At 36.2% G+C, this 24962-nt stretch overlaps 2 protein-coding genes across 2 annotated transcripts in view; one reads left to right on the forward strand and one right to left on the reverse strand.

Moving 5' to 3' along the window:
• The window catches only part of sgcd (sarcoglycan, delta (dystrophin-associated glycoprotein)), a 1159024-nt gene that overhangs the window by 376947 nt on the left and 757115 nt on the right, over positions 1–24962 (reverse strand). The gene's annotated exons all lie outside the window — the stretch shown is intronic.
• The window catches only part of rars1 (arginyl-tRNA synthetase 1), a 96975-nt gene that overhangs the window by 51558 nt on the left and 20455 nt on the right, over positions 1–24962 (forward strand). The window contains exons 9-12 of the mRNA XM_059526665.1: positions 9649–9753; positions 15023–15201; positions 15711–15820; positions 19813–19918. Of these exons, the coding sequence (XP_059382648.1) occupies positions 9649–9753; positions 15023–15201; positions 15711–15820; positions 19813–19918 (500 nt within the window). The remainder of the gene's footprint in view (positions 1–9648; positions 9754–15022; positions 15202–15710; positions 15821–19812; positions 19919–24962) is intronic.

Consider the following 24962-nt stretch of genomic DNA (forward strand, 5'->3'; position numbering starts at 1 on the left):
GGCCTTACCACAATTTCTTTTTACAGTAAAATAGCCTTACCGCAACTTAATTTTACAGTACTATATTCTTACTGTAACTTAGTTTTACAGTATAATATACATTATTTTACATAAATGCCATTAAATAAATTCCAAATAAGTGATTTGAGTCCATGTACAACAGTATATTATTTATTTTCACTATTAAAGGGAAGTCATGGCCTAATAGCTAGAGAGTTGGACTCGTAATCCAAAGGTTGCAGAGTTCGAGTTTTGGGCCGTCAGGAATTGTAGGTGGGGGGAGTGAATGTACAGTGCTCTCGCCACCCTCAGTACCACGAATGAGGTGCCCTTGAGCATAAATGGCTGCCCAATGCTCCGGTTGTGTGTTCACAGTGTGTGTGTTCACTGCTGTGTGTGTGCACTTTGGATGGGTTAAATGCAGAGCATGAATTTCAAGCATAGGTTACGATACTTGGCTGTATGTCACAGCGTCAGAAGCGTCTTTAGCCCAGGCGAGAAGCTTCTGATGCTGTCTGTTGTTCAAGGGTGGCTTGACACAAGGAATGCGACAGCTGAAACCCATGTCTTGACGTCTGTGCGTAGTGGTTCTTGAAGCACTGACTCCAGCTGCAGTCCACTCTTTGTGAATCTCCCCCCACATTTTTGAATGGGTTTGTTTCACAATTCTCTCCGGGGTGCGGTTATCACTTTTGCTTGTACACTCTTTTTCTACCACATCTTTTCCTTCCCTTTGCCTCTCTATTAATTTGCTTGGACACCGAGCTCTGTGAACAACCAGCCTCTTTTGCAATGACCTTTTGTGTCTTGCTCTCCTTGTGCAAGGTGTCAATGGTCGTCTTTTGTACAACTGTCAAGTCAGCAGTCTTCCCCATGATTGTGTAGCCTACAGAACTAGACTGAGAGACCATATAAAGGCCTTTGCAGGTGTTTTGAGTTAATTAGCTGATTAGATTGTGGCACCAGGTGTCTACAATATTGAACCTTTTCACAATATTCAAATTGTCTGAGATACTGAATTTGGGATTTTGTTTAGTTGTCAGTTATAATCATCAAAATTAAAAGAAATAAACATTTGAAATATATCAGTCTGTGTAAATGCATCCATTACTTATTGTGAAACATATAAAAAAAAAATAGAGAACTGAATTCATAAGTCAAATCAGAGATCATGACAATATTGCAACAAAAACAAATATGGGAACAAGCAACCCAGTTGGTTTTGACTGCATGGACTCCATAAGCTCTGATAGCTGATCTGAAACACAACAGAGGGGAAATGTGTGAGAAATGGTTATGAGTTTATCTCATTTAAATTTGTTCATGGACAGACAGTGTAACAACTTGAGCAACAGCCATTATTCCCAGTATAGTACTATTTAAACAGTGAAAATGAATACTAAATCAAGGCTCACAAATGGCTGCCATCAAATTCTCAGAAATATGTAAATCCAATTAAATCATATGGACATTGGAATCAGAATAAGAACACTTGTGAATCCAGCTGAATTGAATCAAGATTAAAACTGTATTAAGAATTTATGAATCAAATGGAATTATGAAATCTGTATCAATCCTCAGCCCAACATCTGAGTGATCATATATATATATATATATATATATATATATATATATATATATATATATATATATATATATATATATATATATATATATATATATATATATATATATTAGTGCTGTCAATCGATTAAAAACTTTAACTAGATTAATCACACATTTTTTCTGTGATTAATCGCAATGAAAAAAGAAATGTTTTTGTACGTTTTTAATATATTTTTAATGTAATAATTTCACAGTTAAATTTAAATACTTGTTTAAATGACATCTTTTTATGAATGAAGGCCAGTATTACTGATATTAATACAGCTACTGATTTTTTTTTTCTTCTTTTTACATTTATTATTAGGCTTCAAAAATATAACAGTTTTTAATTTAAATAAACTTAAAACAATGCTAACATAAACCCATAATTATATATATATATATATATATATATATATATATATATATATATATATATATATATATATATATATATATATATATATATATATATATATATATATATATATATATATATATATATATATACATACAGTACAGACCAAAAGTTTGGAAACATTACTATTTTTAATGTTTTTGAAAAAAGTTTCTTCTGCTCATCAAGCCTGCATTTATTTGATCAAAAATACAGAAAAAAATGTAATATTGTGATATATTATTACAATTTAAAATAATAGTTTTTAAATTTATTATACTTTAAATTATCATTTATTTCTGTGATGCAAAGATGAATTTTTAGGATCATTATCTCATGATCCTTTAGAAATTATTCTAATATGATGATTCATTATCAAAGCTGGAAACAGTTCTGCTGCTTAATATCTTTACAGAACATGTGATACTTTTTTAGGATACTTTGATGAATAAAAAGTAAAAAAAATAAAAATAAAAAAAAGCTATGTTTTTAAAATATAAATATTTCAGTAATTTATTTTCTTTTTTTTTTAGAAAATCAATACTTTTATTCAGCAAGGATGTGTTAAATTGATAAAAAGTGATAGTAAAGAAAATATATTATTAGAATATATATTATTAGAATTTTTTTTTTTTTAATAAATGCAGTTGTTTTTAACCTTTTATTCATCAAATATATTAGACAGCAGAACGGTTTCCAACACTCATAATAAATCAGAATATTAGAATGATTTCTAAATGATCATGTGATAGACTGGATGTTACATGTGACACTGAAGGCTGGAGTAATGATGCTGAAAATTCAGCTTTGCATCACAGGAATAAATTATTTTTTTAAAGTATATTCAAATAGAAAACTATTATTTTAAGTTGTTATAATATTTCACAATATTACCGTTTTTTTCTGTATTTTTGATCAAATAAATGCAGGCTTGATGAGCAGAAGAAACTTCTTTCAAAAACATTAAAAATAGTAATGTTTCCAAACTTTTGGTCTGTACTGTGTGTGTATATATATATATATATATATATATATATATATATATATATATATATATATATATATAGATTTGTAAATAAATTTAAAGAAATGGTTATTTCTTTTAATTTTGATGATTATCATTAAGGAAAATTCCAAATTCAGAATCTCAGAAAATTAGAATATTACTTAAGACCAATACAAAGAAAGGGTTTTTAGAAATCTTGGCAAACTAAAAAGTATGAGCATAAAGTATGAGCATGTACAGCACTCAATACTTAGTTGGGGCTCCTTTTGCCTGAATTACTGCAGCAATGCGGCATGAAGAGGAAGCATGAAGTGCTCTAAAATGTCCTGATATACGGCTTTGTTGACCTTTGACCTCAGAAAACACAGTTGACCAACATCAGCAGATGACATGGCACCCCAAACCATCACTGACTGTGGAAACTTTTAGTATGGACCCTGACAAGGTTCGAGCAGTTCTTGATTGGGCTGTTCCTGATTCTCGAGTCACGCTCCAACCATTTCTGGGGTTTGCTAATTTTTACCGGCGCTTTATTCATAACTTTAGCCAGGTTGCCACGCCTCTTACCGCTCTCACTTCATCCAAGTCCAAATTTGCTTGGTCTGAGGCGGTTCAGGATGCGTTTGAACGTCTAAAGAGGCTTTTTACCTCTGCGCCCATCCTGATCACTCCTGATCCTGAGCGTCAGTTTATTGTTGAGGTCGATGCCTCCGACATTGGGATAGGAGCTGTCTTGTCTCAACGCTCTCCCCAGGATGACAAGGAGGAATATATTCAAGGATATATTCAACAAAGGAGGAGTTTCTCCGTGTCTGGAGAGCATCAGCAGCGGATCATTTCAGAAAGATAACTGCTATAACACCAGTATTAAAGACTTTTTAAAATAAGTTGAGCTCAACACTCACTCTTAGTTAGCAGCAAGTGTTTGAAATAACTTGATCCGATTTGGATTATAATCACTAAACAAGGCAGAAATATGTATAAGTGATGTAAAAGACTATGCACGCTAAACATTAACGTTACCATATAAACATGGTAAATATGACCGCTTGGATAAATCAGACGTCAGCTTCTTTTTCTCTATCACAATTGTGTATGTATTAAGTAACATTTTATCTGTTGTCTCGTTTCGAGAGTTTAGCTCCACATTGCATATTATCAAAATATAATAATGATTTTTGTTCGGGAGCTTTTATAAAAATAGAGAGTCTGCGCTGCGGATCATTTCAGAAAGCTAACAGCTTTAACACCAGCGTTAAACACTTTTTTTAAATAAGTCAAGCTCAAAACATACTTTCAGTAAGCAGCGAGTGTTTGCAATAACTTGATCTGATGTGGATTATAATCACCATACAAGGCAGAAATATTTATAAGCGATGCAAAAGTCTGTGCACGCTAGGCATTAACATTAACATAGTAAACATGGTAAATATGAACGCTTGAAGAAATCAGATGTCAGCTTCTTATTCTCTATCACAATCATGTATTTATTAAGTAACTTATTATCTGTCACAAGCCTCATCTCGAGAGTTTAGCTCCACGTTGCCTATCTTAAAAAAATATAATAATGATTTTTTTTAATGAGCTTTTATAAAAATTAGGGGTGCACCAAAATTTCGGCCGCTGAAAATTTCCGGCCGAAATGGCATTATCGGTTTCGGGCCGAAATAAAAAAAAAAAACAGCCGAAAACGTAAACCGAAAATGAATGTCACCCGCCCCTCCCATCCGTGCGCAAGCGCTTAGGTTTCACTCACGGTCGAGCTGTTATCACGCGTCTGCCTATCAAAGATTAAGCATGTCAAAGGGCTGTCACAATCAAAAAAAGCTTGTCACAAAAGCTGCACAATCGATCGGACCAACCAACACAAGTTTCGAAAACGAAAATAGGGAATCGATTTTAACGGTCTTCTCTCGGAGTGCGTCCAGCTCGCCACTATACGCTCGCAGCGAACGCGCGTCACACAGCAACTGCAGGTTCTGACACACACACACACACACACACAGCCTATTAGTGCATAATATCAATGTAGCCTTCAGTAATGTTTTTCATTGATGTTATGGCAGTCCACATTGCTGACTTGTGCACGTCTCAAGCGCCCTCTTTACGTTCGCCCTAATGCCTGTTTAGTTGTCGGTGGATTTGCCTATATTTGGTGTTGAAAAACGGATCAACGCCAAATATAGGCAATTTACTAACGATTCAATGAACACTTTGCCAATGTCTCAAAAATCGAACAGGATTTTTTTTTTCACAAAAGTGACAGCCCTATACGAGAGGACACCAAAGTTTCAATATGTAGCATTTGTTCTGCAAAAATCTCCAAAATTGTGGATTTTGTTTGCATAATTTTTAAAAAACTATTTTATTTGATGGAACATAAAACTTGAAGAATAATTATTATTTATATTTATTGTTAAAAATATTTTGTTTTATGTAACTGTTAATAAAAGTTTGATTATTATATTGTGATTTTTCAATTCAGATCCATTAAATCCAAGCAATATATATATACGTTTTTAAAAGAAGCCATTTTCGGCTTCAGTTTCGGTTTTCGGCAAAGTGCATCCTAAATTTTCGGTTTCGGCGCAGAATTTTCATTTCGGTGCATCACTAATAAAAATAGAGATATTATCATTAATTCTAAATATGACGTATAAGCTACTGTGGCTACAAATAAACAGAAACAGACTCGACTGAATAAGCAGGCTGTTTTCATAAGCATTAAAAATAAATAAAATAGAAATGTTAATTGTGTGATTAATTTTGAGTCCTGTGCTTACAAGCACTTGCCATGGTATTCCGCCACACAATATAGTTATCCATTTTACACGCTTAGAAAAGTGCAACGTTTTGTTTTGTGTTACTGTCCTAGGTCGAGTTACACTACGCGAGTAACTGTATTTAAATAGGGAAAACGTGGAGGTGTTTGGTAGCTTCTCTGCTTGGCCCATATTGAATGAATGGGCTAAGCTAAGTCCTTTCAAAGTGTCACCGCGCGCCAAAGCGATTGAGTGCACGCACTGAGACGAGAGAGGTATGTATCAACTCATCTTAGGTAAGGGAAAAACATAGTTTAATATGAAAACACGGTGGCGTATCCCTTTAAACCTTTGTCATTTATATAGTACTAGACACATTTTTGAAATACATAGGCCTACACTTTATTGACTGAATAACGCATGAAGATGACGCATGAGCTCAGTCTGCACGTAGAGATGGAGGTGGCAAAGAAGACTGCATGGGTAGCAACGTCGCTGTTTTTGGTAAAACATGATTATGATGACTTCATTAAGTTTTGATTTATAGAAAACTCTTTTTAAAAGATTTTCGTTTTGTATAAATTGTATCTTAATTTTGATCAATGTTTTATCAATCAGTTGCCCGTATTTAATAAATAAGAAGCAAATATATAGCCTAGCAGACGATGTAATAAGGCGCCGGCACGATCACTTGCATTGCATGTGAACTAAACTCACAGATTTGAGAAGTATAGGCTATATATTACAGAAAGCTTGAAATGTCTTCTTTTAAATGAAAATATTCAAACCAAAATAAATGGGCTACTCTCTGATAATGTAATCCATATGAAATGTGCATTTCTCTCTGGCGTTCATGGCGAGTCTGCATTGTCAACTTCATCTTTGCAGCGACACAGAAAACACCAGTTTATTACTAAGCAATAAAATGATTCATTTTCGAACCAGCAGGCCATTCTGGGTTGAGCGAGCGATCCCACGGAATGAGTGAGCGGATCGGGATATTCAGAAATGCGCTCTCCGCTCACGAGCTCTGATCGGAACAAACCCGAGCCTCAATGTCTACTGACCTTGCAGAAACATACAAATAGACATAGCCAGACTAGACTATTTTAGTACAAATTATGAGCTTACTGACGATTTTTTATAATTCTTGACAAAATTATAATATATAAAGGTGTTTTTTGTTTTCTTTTGCCTACGTTCCTGTGGCCCAATGATGCTACGATGAGCATTTACTGCTTTTTAAAAATGCGGGTCAGGAAGCGGGTCGGGTACAATATTTATATTTTTTTTTTTTGCGGTCCGAGTTGCGGGCAGGTTAGTTGAAAACGTCGGTTGGGTGCAGGTAATTAATACATTGACCCGCGCATCACTGGTGCAAGCGGATAGATTCGCACTCGCGCATTATTTTAATGTGCTTTCGTGTTACAATAATGCGCTTTCGTTGCTGCTTCTGAACCGCGTACACATAACTTACTGTATACGCACTGCAGATGGAGTACATGTGACCCTTGGGCAATAAATATATTGGGCAAAACATATAACACCTGAGGCACCGCTACAGTGAGCTCTATGACCAATGCATGGCTTATTTGACTTATGTCTGTTCTAGAGACATTTGATAAAGCTCTCACTGGTTTTCTTTTGGAAATATGTTTAAAATTTATACTGAATGCATTTATGACTGTAAAGCATGTCTGTGTGTGTCAAAATCTACAATTTTCATAGTCATGAAAATAAAGAAAACTCTTTGAACGAGAAGGTGTGTCCAAACTTTTGGTCTGTACTATATATACCGTATTTTCAGGACTAGAAGTCGCACTTTTTTTCATAGTTTGGCTGTTCCTGCGACTTATAGTCCGGTGCGACTTATTTATCAAAATTAATTTGACATGAACCGAGAGATATAAACCAAGAGAAATGAACTAATAGAAAACATTACCGTCTATATGACTATCCTATGTTTTGAAATTAACTCACTGTAAAAAAAAAAAAAAATTTTTTAAAGATGTTACAATGTAATAACAATGTTATTGTTTTACTTCCTCATTTTATCTCATTTTACAATTACATTCATTTCGCAATCCGTCTCTTTGTGCCACCTGTCGGTAGTTTCATGAATGATTTTAACACGCGACTGAATTACAGTTACGGCGGTAATGCCCATTTAGGCTGTCCACCTACTGCAGTATTCAGATTTTTTTTTTTTTTTTATCCAATCTTTAATTTACTATGTATTTATACATAGAAGTATTTAGCTCAGAATAATAAATTTATTGAATAATAAACATATATGCATTTGCTGGCCTGGAGAGGTCCATGCTCCTGTCTGATGTGCATATAGGCTTTCTGTAGCACATAAGGGTTCAGACAGCAAGCCTCAAAGCTTGGTTGCAGAGTCAGATGCTGCATAGCAAGTGTGGGGGTCACATTCTCCACTAAGACCCAGTATGCATCTAATTCTCTGCAGCACTGACTTTCCTCAGCTGTGACCATGGCCTCACATTTCCCACACATAATGAAACAAATACATGTTTATCTCTCTCTCTCTCTCCTGTGGTGATGAGGAACCGCAATATCACGTAACATTAGAGTTGGATATTAACGAGTGTTACATGCCTGATCAACACTTATTAGTTTCTTTTACTGGTAAGTATCAATACTCCTAGACAACCAATGCTACCTTTGCTATTGCCTGATTACGTATCGTTAGCTAATGTGTGTATATTTGTAAGCTAACACTGGTCTCTCACCAAGACACACAACTCAATTGGTCTCGTCTGATTGTTGTTCTGTCTAATCCTGGCCTGTCCCTGCTCTCTTGGCTGCATAGCAGGCTCATAATTGTATCTGTTGTCTGTCATAAGTGTAAATAAACACTTAAAATTTCCTCAGCATCAGAACTGTCATTGTCACTGTCATGCACTCCCTCTCGTTGGATCACTTCCGGTTTTGGCGTTTTTCAGATGCGTAAGTAAGTCTCTCACAAAAACGACTCCACAAGACTTAAAAGCATATTTAAAAGTATAAAGAAAATCTAGTTCCCACATTATTTATCTATACATCGACTCACAAAACAGCAACAACAACAACAAAAAAAAACATACACATTTGGACTGTAATGCTGAGAATTATGGTAATGTCAATTTATGGTTATTCACTGTAAATTATTTTTTCCCACTTCAAAAAATATTAAATACAGATTTTAACCGTATATAGTAGGGGAATTACCGTTAACCATTTAACAGGTTTTTACTTTAACATGTTTACAATCTTGTACCCTTAAATTCAGTAATTTTTCTTTGTAGGTGCAATATTGGAGTACTAAACTCAAAAGTTATAATTGTTTCCTTTTCATTCCAAACAACAAAAGGTTGAAATACAGGGATCATGTTTTTTCCATGTTCTGAAGCTTCTGTTAAAGCAATGATGAGTTTTTGTGTCTAAGATACTATTTTAAACACTGTTATTTTTTATTAAATTCAGTGTCTAACATTTAAAAGCTGCGAAATTTCTCACATTTGCTCTCCTTTTCCCTTCCCTTTAATGTATATGTTTAATGCAGAGGACAAATACTTAAACTAGTTTTAACAGTTCAAATCCTAAGGGCAAAGATGCCTTGCACCACTGCCTGGCATGTCTGTTCCTTGTGACACCAGCTCCAGACAGCATCTACTTTTGTCCCTTAATCAGGCCCTTCATTCCCCCTGAAATCAATCCCCACTAAGGCATGTCTAATGAACGGTCAATTAGTGTTTATTCTTTTCTGATGATGCCATCCAATCATGCTTTGTTTATTCAGGAGACTGCCACATTTGATGTTTGGTGTGACTGTTGTAATTAAACCGTCTGTTCCCCTTTCTGCTTTGCTGATACAGAGTTTCAAAAGGTCTACAACTGCCTGGATATCTGCATAGAAGAGAGGGGAGAGTCTTACTACCAGGACATGATGACAGCCGTGATAAAAGAGTTTGAGGAAAAAGGTACAGATCTTGGGCTCTTTGACTTCTAATGTTGTTTGTTATACTATCTAATAGTAATAGTTGATGTATAATGTTTAAAAATAAAAATCTTAATGTTTTTACAGCGTTTGAATTAATATTACATTGCTTTATTTCCTGTCTTTATGTATGTTAAATTTAAATGGGTCTGGGTGGGACATATAGAAAAGTTAAGTTTATTAAGGGAACATTTAAGGGATGATCTGTCATATATGCCGCGTTTCCACCGCTGGAACTTTACCCAGGAACTAGGGACTTTGGCCTGGTACTCGGTGTGTTTCCACCACAGGAACCAGGAACTAAATAAAGTGCCCCTCAGAAAGTCCCTGCTGGCGAGGTGGTACTTTTTCAAAGTTCCGGAACTTTCGGGGGCGGGACTTGGCCGCTAAACATCCTGATTGGTTGAGTTCACGCAGCATTGGTTGAGTTCAACCACCATTTATTCGGATCAACATTTTCAAAATATTACTGTTATTGTGTCATGAAATGTAATTTTAAAAGTATTTCAGGCGAGAATGTAGTTGTTTAAAACTCAAATCTGTGGTTTATTTATGAAGACTTTAAATTTATGCCTATTTAAAAATGTGTTTCGCCGATCTCAGAGACGGTCAGCTCCATGCGACCAGCGGGAGCTCAGTGATCATCTATCCGCCGAGAAGCAGCCTCACCTCGGCTAGACATTCTGATGTGTGCCGCTGGCTCTGATGTCTCTTTAGTGGTTAAACATAAAATATAATTCAGCTGCGGGGTAAATCTAACAGGTTATCTTTGGTCTGTATTCAATTTATCTATATGTTAAAATGAAAATAAAAAAGGCAAATCTATATAATATTTCATTTCATTGTAATGGCTGTATATATACACATATCCCTGAACTAAGTACATTTCTGCAGCTGTTATTATGCTTAAATGAAAACGAAAGGAGGCAGTGGTATTTGATATCCTATTTCGTTTTATTGTAAATATACAGAGAGGAAAATAGCAGTAGCCATGGTCATCTGACTGAAGTTATCAAGTACGCTGCTGTTTGCAGATTTACTGGACTTGCGTCGTCGCGGACATCACACTCCCGAGTCGAATGCACAAAGTTCGCACTACCGAGAATGCACGTCCAAAATCAGCGTACTTTGTTTTGAGAAACGCGCACAGACCTACGTCACCAGTCTATTTGCCTAATCTTCCCGGTACTTTACACTGCCGTGGAAACGCAGAAAGCAACAGGTCTGGGGGGGAAAAAGTTCCTGGGAAAAAAAGTTCCTGGTACAAATGCTCCGGGCAATTTCGGTGGAAACGCGGCAATAGATGCTAACGTAACACAAATGCATCAGAGTTTATTAATTTTTACAGAATTTTATTAAATTATTATTTTTTTCCCTACAGTAATGTCCGTGTCTCATATTTTTTTGTTGTTTAAACAAACAAGTGGTCCCACCCCAAACTCGCATTATTTGTCAAGTTACTGGAACACATTTTTGTATTACGATTCTGTTTTGTGTTGCTGTAGGTGCAGAAATGAAGTGCTTCACTTTTAATATTTATATATTTTGTATTTTAAATTGATACTTTTTTCATTTTTATTTTATTGGTTTGCATGTTCAGTTTGATTTATTTTTAATCACTAAATATTAAAGGGTTAGTTCACCCACATAGCAATGCTCTCAGCTGCAAATTCATCATAGGTAAGTCACAATGGATCTGCATCATTTCTGTGAATGGATAAAACAAAATAAATCTAAATAGGCTACATAAAAAGGAATATATAGGCCTATATACAAAATATATTTCATTAATTAACTAAACAAAAGAAAAAAATTCTGATAATTGTAATGAAATGTGAAATGTGAACGATAAGTTAACAAAAAAAAAAAAAAGAAAACGAGATGGCAGAAAGCAATTTTCTTTATTATACAAAGATTTGCAGTTTTTAATTGTTTTGCTTCTATCTGTATGACAAACCAGCATTGGCATGGCCATAAGTTATGGAGTAACAGTTGTGAAAAAAATGCAGTGATCATGCCAGTGCCTCACAAAAATCTTGGCTAATTTGACATCGCAGCCTGTCCATTATAAATATAAAATACAGTTAAAGAAACAGAAAAATGTCACACTGCTCAATTTAAATGCTCCATAGTACAGTCTTTGTCATTTAGTGTGACGAGCGCCTCACTGATGATATAGCCTATATTTGAAGTATGATGCTTTACGTCGATAATGCGAGTGAAGAACAAATAGAAGAATAATGCGGATAATGTGTCATACCTGGCGGAGGTGTGAAAGACTAGCTTGGTGAGAACAATAGAATCACGAATGGGTGAGTTTGCTGAGACAAAAACACAAAGCACACAGGAGTGTTTACATGTGAGATCTTACAGAGATGACAAGTGCCATAAATCAATCAGATTAGCCTTCTCTAAAAACACACATGACATGGCCTTACAAAATATTTCATAAAATTCACAGTTTTACAGATTACCATATTTTCCGGACTATAAGTCACACTTTTTTCATAGTTTGGCTGGTCCTGCGATTTATAGTCAGGTGCGACTTATCAAAATGAATTTAACATGAACCGAGAGAGATGAACCAAGAGAAAACATTACCATCTACAGCCGCGAGAGGGCGGTCTATGCTGCTCAGTGCTCCTGTAGTCTACCCCTGAGCAGCATAGAGCGCCCTCTCGTGGCTGTAGACGGTAATGTTTTCTCTTGGTTCTAAATAAATGCGACTTATAGTCCAGTGCGACTTATATGTTTTTTTTTTTCCTCGTCATGACGTATTTTTGGACTGATGCGACTTATAGTCCGAAAAATACGGTAGATTATGAAATTTTCATATGAAGCTTTGGTAGACTTGTGGCTTTAGCTACACTGTGTTTCTAAACTCATATCCTACATCAACCATTTTTTAAATACATTTAAAACATTTTTTAATATTTTTATTTTTGTTTTTATGTTTGAGCTTATCTCTTTTATCACAACAGTCTGAGTAATTCTGATTCCTGAACAGTAAACTTTGAAGTGTCAGCTTTGTGGACAAATGTTGATTATGGTTTTTAGTCAGAAAGAATCATGAGCAGAAACATTTTTATTTTGGGTATGTAATTTCTGTCTCCATGCCAAAAATGGGGGGTACTGGTAAGGGGTTAAACTCATTCTTCCCTAACGTTCTATCTTCCTGCAACTTGTGTGAATGTGTGAGTGAGTGTGCTTATGTGTTAGATTAATTTATATGTCTTAGATTAATCTAATAAAGCCTTATTAAAATTGAAAAGAGAAGCATCTTGTGTTTTCTGCTTACAAGTTAATGTCTTAAACTGCCGATCTTGTTACTGTGCTAATTAATAATGTTTTCAATATAGTTTGGATATTAATATCCAGTACAGATTTGATGTTAAACGGCTCATTCAGTGTATCGCAGGGCGCCTCAGTGATCAGCCGTGAAACAGTGATTCTGTTAAAATTCCCTTTAAATCTTAAATGATTCTCTTTGAGCTAAATTGACCTGTTTCCCTTACACCACCGGAAAAAAGAATGATTGAAAGATAGGCGAAAGATAGTATATTTGAATTTTGTCGCTCTCTCCTGACGGCTCTGATGCACCTTTCAGCTGATGGAGGCGGAACTTATAGCGATCGCCTTTTTCTTTGTTTGTTTTATTTTTCAATAGTTTTTATATATGTGTGAGTGTGTTTATGTTGAATGTGAATGTATCTGCATGATTAGCATCTGTTTGAGTGCAAATCAGCCCAAATCAGCTCGCTATTACTGTATGATCACGGCTATCAAAGTGTGAATGCGTCTATATGAATAGAGAAGTGGATTATTTACTTTATGGCGCATTTGTGCTATTATCATCTGTATAAGTGGCCATCAGCACACCAGCACTTATTCGCATTGTAATTCATTGTAAATGCTGCATTTCTAGCAATCTCAGGATTTTCTGTAATTGGCAAAGTCAAATCTTTTTTTAAATTTTTCTTATTATTATTTTTCTTACTCAAATTATTCTTAAGTTAGCTTGAGAAAGCCAACTTACTGAAATCCTATTTAAACTTATTATTAAGTTGGCTTGAGAAAGTTAAAGCGCCTCCTCCTCCAAACTCGGGTGAGACTTTCAGATTGTTCTGACTTGGTGTGCTATATCTTTTCAGATCTATCTATCTATCTATCTCTATCTATCGATCTATCTATCTATCTATGTACAGTATCTATCTTCAAACTTTTTCTATCTATCTATCTATCTATCTATCTATCTATCTATCTATCTATCTATCTATCTATCTACTCATCTAATATTTCTAATCTATCTATCTATCTATCTATCTATCTATCTATCTATCTACAGTATCTATCTTCAAACTTTTTCTATCTTCAAACTTTCTATCTATCTATCTATCTATCTATCTATCTATCTATCTATCTATCTATTCATCTAATATTTCTTATCTATCTATCTATCTATCTATCTATCTATCTATCTATCTATCTATCTATCTATCTATCTATCTACTCATCTAATATTTCTAATCAATCTATCTAACTCTCTATCTATCTATCTATCTATATATCTATCTATATATCTATCTATTTATCTATTTATCTATCTATCTATCTATCTATCTATCTATCTATCTATCTATCTATCTATCTATCTATCTATCTATCTATCTATCCTAGCAACATGCTAATAATTTTAAAAGAATAGGAGGAGATATATTTTAAAATTTGGTCTCAGAAGTTGTTTAAATCAGATTAATCACAATTGTATAACCACTAGATGTCTGCATAGCCATATATATATATATATATATATATATATATATATATATATATATATATATATATATATACTGGCTGTAATATCTAGTTGGTGAAACAAAACACGATATAGTTTTATTATAGTTATTATTTGTTTTAATTTTAAGTCATAAATAGAAGTACTTGCTTTTTTTTTTTACTTTATTTACATATGTAACTTGAAGTAATCCAATAGTAATCAGATGACATTACTTTTGTACCGTGGTACTTGGATTACGCTAATGAGTAATTATTATTATTTATTTTTTTAAAGAAGTAATTTCTAACTGTAACCATATACATTTTAAAAGAAACTCTCTCAACCCTTTTAAAAGCATTGCACATATCTAAATAATTATATCCACTAGGGGGCAGTGTTGGTTTAACATTGCATTTTGTCCCTTGCTCAACCACCCTCTGTCAAATTCCTTGACAATCCTATTCTCTCTCAACAGGGCTGGTGCAGTTGGACGAGGGCAGGAAGATCGTGTTTGCTCCAGGCCAGTCTATTCCCCTGACAATTGTCAAATCGGATGGAGGCTACACTTACGATACCTCCGATCTAGCTGCCATCAAAAACAGGCTGTTTGATGAGAAAGCTGACATCATCATCTATGTGACTGACAGTGGCCAGGTGTGTTGGTTAAATCTTGAACAGACCCCAGAACACAAAACTTCCCACAGTTACCTGGTATGAGGACACATGCAGCAGGGGTCAAGGGCACTGATTAACCCCCCAGAATTCAAACATCTATTTGTTTATAAATATTTGCAATAGATTCTTCACCTTAAATATTAATGCGTTCTAGGTCAGTCTGTTAATGACTGTCAACACAGTTTACAATTCTGATTAGTTTACACTAGAAAAAAGACATTCAATTTTCCATGGCTAAAAATGAATTCATTTGATAATTATCTTGATTCAAACTGCAGCATTTTTTTTGTATGTTTATTCTGAGAATTATGTGTTGATGATTGGATAACTAAATGTTATCAGTGAGATATATATATATATATATATATATATATATATATATATATATATATATATATATATATATATATATATAATTTTTTTTTTTTTTTTTTTTTTTTTTTTTTTTTTTTGTGTGTGTCCTTATTATTGTCTGTGGTGTATGACAGGCAATGCACTTCCAAGTGGTCTTTGCTGCTGCTCAGCTGATAGGCTGGTATGACCCTAAAGTCATACGGGTAGAACATGCAGGTTTTGGTGTGGTGCTCGGGGAGGACAAGTAAGTGCACTGATCAGTATGGAAATCACCTTTGTCTTATTTCCACAAGGGTGACCCATAGGCATGGAACAGCTAGTAATAAAATAAAGAATAAAATAATCAAGTTTTGATTGGTGAAGGTGAGATGCACAGATTGTAGCATAAACAGAAGCAAATAAATTTTGAAAAAGCATTATTTTCTGTTCAGATTAGATTAGATATTTAAAAATCCTCTGTGCAATGCAAGTAATATATATATATATATATATATATATATATATATATATATATATATATATATATATTTTTTTTTTTTTTTTTTTTTTTTAACACGAACGTATGTCTCTGTTACATATGTAACCCTAGTTCCCTGAAGGAGGGAATGGAGACGTTACATTAGTGGGATCTCGCTAGAGAGACGAATCACCTTCGAGTGTTAACAAAAAAAATACAATGAATGTTGCCGTGCAAGATTTGCATCGTGGACCCCACCCCACGGTGCAGGTATATGAGGAGAGTGTATGTAGTCACACAATCAGTTTTTCGCTGAGGAGCCTCAGCTGTACATTGGTGCAACAACAATTGTGGCGACAGAACATAATGTCTCCGTTCCCTCCTTTAGGGAACGAGGGTTACATACGTAACTGAGACGTTCCTTTTCAGTCAGTCACATTCACCATTATGTCAGTGACTGACAAATTAGGATCTCTATTGAAAACGCCACTATTGCTGACCCCCTCCATTACCCTGCGAAAGCGGGCAAGTTCCCCCGAAAATAGTTGGGGCGGATGATAGGAGAGGGCTTAGGCAGAGGTATCTGCCACTGCTGTTCCATACAGTGGGATATTGGATAACGCTGGGAAAGCGTACACAAGTAGGGGAACGCTATGGAAGCCACATCCTGAGTATAGGAGGTAACGTGGAATTTACACATATGGACTAGCTATAGAGCAGTACTATATATGGAAGTCCCAGCGGGAAAGACTCAGCCAGCCTGGGGTGAGATCAATGCACAGCAGAGATGGCAGAAGGACTCTGCCAGGGAAAGACAAGGGCTAACCATGAGGGTAGCCGTACCGTGGAAGAATACACATGTGGGATCACCCAAAGGGGGAATAATTGGGTGAAGCACTCCACCGCATCGACGAAGAGGCCAGCCTGGGAGATCAGAAAGTCCAAGAAGTAGTGCTTGTCGGACTCCCTGATATCTGCCAGGGTAAGCCAAAGGTGGCGTTCCTGGACCAACAACGCGGACATCGTCTGACCCAGGGACCGTGACTTTCGTCCTTCTCAGTGCACAGTTCCTGCATCACACCTGGGTCAGAACTACCCCCGTGCAGCTGCTTAAGCGCCTTGGACCGATAGATCAGCAGGAAGGCCATGGCCTGTCCAGCAGCTCTCTAAGCCTTGGCCGTCAGAGCAAATGAGAAATTACAGGCCCTGGATGGGAGGTGCAGATTACTCTGCCAGGCGGCGGCGATCTGCGGGAAAAGCTGCATCGTAGTAGCGAACCGGGAATATCCACATACCCCTTAGCCCCCTCGCCGTCAAGGGCAGTGAGGACAGAGGAGGCACTAGCTCTGTTTCGGGCAGAAAAAGGTGCCCTTCAGGACATAGTAACCTCCTCATGCACTTCCGGGAAGAATGGAACCGGAGAAGTGCTGGGCCCCAGCCTGTCCGAGGCCTCAGCTCCCTCATCCTGGTACACTAAAGGGTGCAATGAGCTGGAGGAGTGAGGGGAAACCCCTCACTGCAGTGGTCTCAAACTCAATTCCTGGAGGGCCACAGCTCTGCAGAGTTTAGCTCCAACCAGCTCCAAATCACACCTGCTTGGAAGTTTCTAGTAATCCTGAAGACCTTGATTAGCTGGATCAGGTGTGTTTGATTAGGGTTGGAGCAAAACTGTGCAGAGCTGTGGCCCTCCAGGAATTGAGTTTGAGACCAATGCCTCATTGTATTCCTCAGATCACCCTGGCCATGATCCGAAGTAGTCCTCCTCTGGCAGGAGGAACTAGAACGGGGCATGGGGAGCGGGACTCCTCGTTTGATGAAGAGGAGCCGTGATCGCAACATTGCAGTGGTCATGTTCCCATAGGGAGAACATGATTCATCCACAAATGCTGCATCAGCTTGCTCGAGATGCAGAGATCATGACCATCAGATGGAGCTAGGAAGCAACCATTTATGCTGTGTACACACCAAACGGGAATAGAGTGTCAACCGCGTCTAGTTTGCCACTTGAACATTTTGAATGCATTCGCGCATCTAGAGTGAAATAGACGCGCATAGAAAGCAAAAATTTGAAGCGAAATTGACGCGCGTCCGAGGCTAAATCCGCTTCTTGTGGGAGGGGCAAGTGCTAGGCGGTTGTCTGTTTGCAAGATGGCTGATGTTGATCGAGCATTCGGGCTTTTCCACTTTTTCCTGCATACGTCCTCTGAATAAACACATTATCTTGTTAGTGAAAAGTAGCTGTAGGCTATTTTAGGGGGAAAATAGTTGTAAAAAATGGTGGAAAGGCCGCGGGTCGATAAACGTGTACGTGACTCAAACGTTTAATGTGTATTTACAACACACTCTTCCAAGTGAGGTCCTTTTTATTCCTGAAATATGAACTTGTGTGTGATTACTTGTCATATAGCTACAGTTGACTGCTCACTGACAACATCAGTCATTCCCCAATGTTGAATGAGTGACTCCTGAGCAGGCTCCTGATTGGTTAACGCGACGCGAATTGACGCCAAAATTCACATTTCTCAACTCGGGTGGCAGATGCAAATTTGTCAAATGCTAAATGTACAAAAAGCACCATTCGCGTGTATCATGCTAGACGCTCAATTCATGTCATTCTGTGCGAACTTGACGCGTGAATGATACAAATTCGGGTCTACAGCTCCGCGCTAAATGCATCATTCGTGGCCCGCTAAACACCTCATTCGTGCCACGAGACCTCCAGACGTGCATAAACGCGTCTTTACATTGACTTAACATTAAAATCATTCGCACCAGACACTCTATTCGCGTTTGGTGTGAACACAGCATTAGAAACACACGAGTGGAAGGCCATCTTTAAATAGACGCCGCGTCACTGGTGGAGCTCGTTTAGTAATTTATCTTTTAGTAATTTAGAAAAACACAAAGTGCTGGAAGAGCCTAGGAGGAGTTGTAGCCTGACTGAAGAATGGGAAGCAGCAACAATGGCAACACCTGCTGACGCGCCATTAAACCAACACTTGCAAACAGGCTGTCTTAATGACAATCTTGCTTGGTAGCTGAAAGGCACGGCTTGAAGGCTCGAAGCGAAAAGCTGAATGTGCGACTGCAAATGCAAATTTTGCATGCCAACATTTATCGGCTTGTTTTGTTAAGACTCAAAGGTGATTAATCTCTCTAGCGAGATCCCAATTCGTCAGTCACTGACGTAACGTCTAACATGACCAACTGAAAGGGAACTGGATTACTGCAGGATTACTGAAAAATAATTACATTTATGTTCAGAGTTATATTTTAAATCATGACACAATACTGTTCTAAGTTTTAGGGTTGGTAAGAATTATATTTGATTAAACATGGTAAAAACAGTAATGTGCAATATAATTGTAATTTAACAGTGTGAAAAATTATAATTTTCTGTTAATATATTTTAAAATATAATGTATTCTTGTGTTGGCAAAGGTGAATTTTTTAGCCACCATCACTTCAGTCTTTAGTGTCATGTCATCCTTCAGAAATCATTCTAATATAACTGGTGCTCAGAAACATTTCTTATCTATTTTGAAAGTAGTTGTACTTTGCTGATTTTTGTGGAAATGGTTTAGACCAGTTTAAAGGACAATGCTTGACAAGAGTTCTAATAGAATATTAATATTTGATGAATCAAAGAAAAAAAAAAAGATTAATTGGTTAATCAAGATGTTTTTTTGTTTCAGCTCTGGTGCCACTAATTTTTGTTGTAATGAAAATATTGTAATGAATAATGTTTTATATGTATTCATATTAAATCTCCTTCCCAGGAAAAAGTTTAAGACTCGTTCAGGGGACACGGTTCGTCTTATGGACCTTCTTGAGGAGGGTCTGAAAAGATCCATGGACAAACTGAAAGAGAAGGGGAGAGATAAGGTGAGCCCCTCAAACTTAAAGGAAATTGATACCTTTTGATGGCGCCCTGAAAGCATCCATCCAAATCCCTTTGTATGCCTGAGTGTGCAGTTCAGAAGAGTTCAATAGATCTCAAATGCGACCAGGGGCCAGCTGTACCAATTACTGAATATATGAATCACAACTCCTTTGCTTTCAGAAATAAAGAACCTCCAAATGCCTAATGCACTTGATTAATATCTCACAAAAAGTGCTGAGATCTGCTGACAGTAAAGGAGTTTGAAAAATACAATTATGTTGTTTCAGACACAAGTAGGCAAAGCAAAAGTATTTAGACATTTAGGTGCCATCAAATAGCCTTTTTTTGGAATCTTAAAGGCACGCATACAATTTTTCTTTTAAGTTTTCATAGATTTTATTATTTGGTTACTGAGGTCAAATAATAGATTTTATGATATTATTCTTGTCCAAGTATAGAAATACTTAATTTCCCTAAAGTGAATCAAACTTTTGCCAAGTGCCTTATTTGTCATAATTATGGAAAATAACATATGCTGCATTAAAGTATGCAGAAAAAATAGCAGACGTGTAATCGTCCAATATGTCCAAATGCAATTTAACAGCTAGCCAAACTCCATCCATAAAATACAGATGAGTGGGGATTCATCTTAGTGTTTCTTGTTTAATAAGATGCCAGTGAACTGTACATTATGAATTAGGAGTAAAACTGGAAAAATGGCAAACAAACATTAATCAGAATAATTATACAACCAAAGAATATGCATACAAGCATCTCCAAGACTTATACCTGAAAATAAGGCTCAAATATTATCGATGTAATCAATTTACTTAAATGAGATAAGCAGATAACCAAAAATAGCAACAAATACCAGATATTGACTTATATAGATAAGCTATCTTGTCCAAGTAGAATGAAATCAACACATTGAGTGCCATATCAAATAAAGGCTGGGCTAACAGAGGCTATTACTAAAATTCAATTAAATACAAAGTCAAGTTACCTTTATTTATATAGTGCTTTTAACAACACAGATTGTAACAAAGCAACTGAACAGAATTAAATAGGAAAATAGTGTCAATTATGCAAAAAGGCAGTTCATCATTGAATTTAATGCTGTCGTCATCCAGCTCAGTTCAGTTTAAATAGTATCTGTGCAATCAAGTCGATGAAATTGCTGGAAATTAAGAATCCCGAACTAAGCAAGCCAGAGGCGACAGCGGCAAGGAACCAAAACTCCATCTGTGACGGAATGCTGGAAAAACCTTGGGAGAAATCAGGCTCTGTCGGGGGGCCAGTTCTTCTCTGGCAAGACGAAACCAGCAGTTCAATTCCAGGCTGCAGCAAAGTCAGATTGTGCAGAAGAATTATCTGTTTCCTGTGGTCTTGTCCCGATGGCCGACTAGGAGACAAGGTCTTGACTAACGATCTGTCTCTAGGGCTCTAGTTGTCCTGGTCTTCGCTGTCTCAGGGCTGTAGAGATCCTTTCTAGGTGCCAATCCACCATCTGGATACGTACTGGATCCGGGTGACTGCAGTGACCCTCTGATCTGGATACAGACTGGATCTGGTGGCTATGGTGACCTCAAAATAAGAAAGAAACAGACTAATATTAGCATAGATGACATTCTTCTAACAATGTAGCAAGTACATTGTGTTATGGGAAGTGTTCCCGGTTACTGTGTTCCTAATTAATGCAGCCTGTTTTGAGAACTTGTTCAAATACTGAGGTGCTAAACCATTCAGAGCTTTTTAAGTATTAAGCAATATTTTAAAATCTATAGGATGTTTGATAGTGAGCCAGTGCAGTGTTGACAGAACCAGGCTAATATGGTCATACTTCCTGGTTCAATTAAGAACTCTAGCTGATGCATCTTGGACTAGCTAGAGTTTATTAAGCGTGCAGAACAACCAACCAATAAAGCATTAGCATAATCTAACCTTGAGGTCATGAAAGCATGAATTAAGGTTTCTTCATTTGACATTGAGAGCATAGTCAAACAAAACAAAGTACCAAAGCCAAAACAAAGTCCAAACCAAACAAAGACCAAAGTTCCGATATCCCCCAAAGTTCCTCCTTTGCTCAAGTGGAGATCTCATTTTTTAAAGGAGCGCCTGAAGCACTGGTCACAGGTGTCTCCAATAGACTGCCAATTTGTGGAAACAAGTACCAAGCTACAATATCCAAGACCAACAGCAGAGGTCGTCACAGTCATAATTTAGATATATTTTTTGAGATGGAAAAATGCAGATTCATAAATGTTAGAAATGTTTCTTTCAAAGGAAAGATTGCTATCAAATAGCACACATAAGTTCCTAACTCATAGCGAAGAATTGGCAGAGCAGCAGTCAAGTCTTAGACAGCATTCTAGGTCATTGCATGTAGAGGTTTTAGGTCCTATAATCAACACCTCTGTTATTTTGTAAAGTAGTTCATAAAGTCATTACTTGCTGTTGAGAAATGTCAACACCTGTTGATGCTTTATTTTTCATTAATTTAGCCACTGTTTCGAATAAATACCTGGGGTTATGTTTTTTTTTTTTTCTTCAAAACAGACATCAAAGCTTTGAAAGACCTTATCACAAATGTTCAAATATATATATATATATCAAGCATTATGTAATGAAGAATTTAGTTACAGATGATGCGTTTTGAAACACAAAACAAAGGATGACATCCAAAAATTTAGGAGAAACTGACCGCATGAGAAAAGTACTCTGAACTCACTTTGCGTAGAACTGCCACTAGGTGGCACCAAACCTATAAAAGTGACAAACTTGGAGCAGAACAGTTCTTGTGAGCATAATCAGTTTGAACCAATGATGTTGGACAGAGCCAACATTTCATCTGAACTGCTGATCTAAAGCTCTTTTTTTTTTTTTTTTCTTGTTGTAGCACTCTTATTACTAATTATATGTTAATTATCCTTTAAATGTGCACAACTTTGTAAAATCTAACAGTAATATAATTGTAAAAGTGCAGTCACCTTTACAGTCTTTCCTCTAGGATTTTTTCCAGCTGTGGTGACTAGTGATGTCGTTCTTGAACGATTCGTTAATTTTGAACGAATCTTTAAAGCTGAAGTAGGTAATTTTTGTAAAAATGTATTTGTGAAACCTGTCATTATGTCCTGACAGTATAATATGAGACAGATAATCTGTGAAAAAATCAAGCTCCTCTGGCTCCTCCCAGTGGTCCTATTGCCATTTGCAGAAATTCACCGCTCCCGGTAAGAAACAACCAATCAGAGCTGCGGTCCGTAACTTTTTTTGTGTTTAAGATTTGCAAATTGTATATAATAAGCGAGTACACCATGAATCCATTTTCCAAACCGTGTTTTTAGCCTGTCCTGAATCACTAGGGTACATCTATAATAAGTGTTTATATTCGGACTATTTTAGATAGGGGGTAAGGCGGCGGAGTAACCCGGTACCTTTGTGATTCTTCATAGACATAAACAGAGAGAAGTAGCTCCGGCTACAATGTTCTTCCGCAAGACGCAAGCAGTTCTGTTTATTAACCGCTAGAGCGTCAAAAGTTACGGACTGCAGCTTTAATGTGACTCGAGAAGAATGAGTCGTCTCAGGGAGTGATTTGTTCAGTCGCGCATGTGCAATTTTCTATAGGTTCTGTTCTGCTAGTAGTAATTCAACTGTGTTGGTCAATTAAGTCTTGAGCTGGAAAGAGAATTGATTAGTTCATACAGTAGGTGGACAGCCTAAAGGCCCTTTTTACCGCCGCACGTACTGCTGCTGCGGTGTCTGTAAAGTGCATTTGCAGCTTTTGACCACTGAGTGGCGCTTTAACCACAAGTTATCAAACAAGCGCATTACAGCACATTTTCACAAATAGACGTCAGTTTTGCCTCTCTGATATGTTACATTTGACTGTTTCAGTCACGGAAAATTAAAGAAAAACACTATAGTTAAAATATTTAAAATATTTAATATATTTAATATAATATTCACAGATGAAAGTTTGGTACTTATGAAGTTATGTGCATTTCGTAGAACTAATTCAAGCAGGATAAATGTCAAGCCTGTGCCTGTGCTTATATTTTCTCTAAGCTACATGGTATTAAACCATATTTTAGATTTGATACATTTAAAAGGTGTGCAGTATTATTTATATTATATGAATTATGTGTTATATTATTCATAAGAAATTGTCGTTTACTTTGCATCGGAGCATTAAAAGTGGTAACCTATTTTAGGATGGTAGGCTACAGGGATTAATATGCAATGTCAATATTTTCATATATTATGCCTATATTTTAATGTATATTTAAACATTCCTTTAATAAAACAACATGCATTTTTGTCATTCGTTACATGTCCTTTATTTTGACAGATAACTTCTTGGGAAAAAGACATTTGTCTGTAAACGGATTAAGAAATTGTCGCATGTTTAAAACTTGAAGCACTGTATAATTTCGTTCACATTATTTATGCCTAATTAGTCTAAAACAAGAAACGAATAAATTAAACCTGCACGATTTGGCTAAATCTTTGAAACTCTAAATGAATGGACGGATTAATAAAACGTCCTCACCATTAAACTCAAGTTCTCTCATTGTAATAAACAAAATGCACACGATGTAAAAAAAGAACTTTATTAATTGACAACTTAAGTGATTTTAAAGGGAGCCTTCTTTACTTGCTTTTAGTGCTGGGCATATGCATATGGCCAAAAAAAAGAAAAAAGATTTAAAGATCAGATTTATGATTTAAATCGATTGTAAAATCAATATTCAAATGACAAAGAAATTTTTCAAAACAAGTTTTAATATAGTTATAAATTTATAACTGAGACAAGATTATAAAAAAAACTGTAATGTTATTACCTTAATGCTGGACCTTTATTTTATAATTTTTTTATTTTTTATTATTTGTTTATACTAGCCCATCATGCATATAACCATCCACTCAGCGTTAAGAGCTGTTCAGATTATAACTGACAGCTCCGCAGTGAGTCAGTGTCATGGACGGAGGACAGGGCAAGTGGAAATATATTTTCTAGTTTATATTTCCATCTCGTTATGCCAC

The sequence above is a fragment of the Carassius carassius genome, chromosome 36, assembly GCF_963082965.1.
Source record: "Carassius carassius chromosome 36, fCarCar2.1, whole genome shotgun sequence".
NCBI lineage: Eukaryota > Metazoa > Chordata > Actinopteri > Cypriniformes > Cyprinidae > Carassius > Carassius carassius.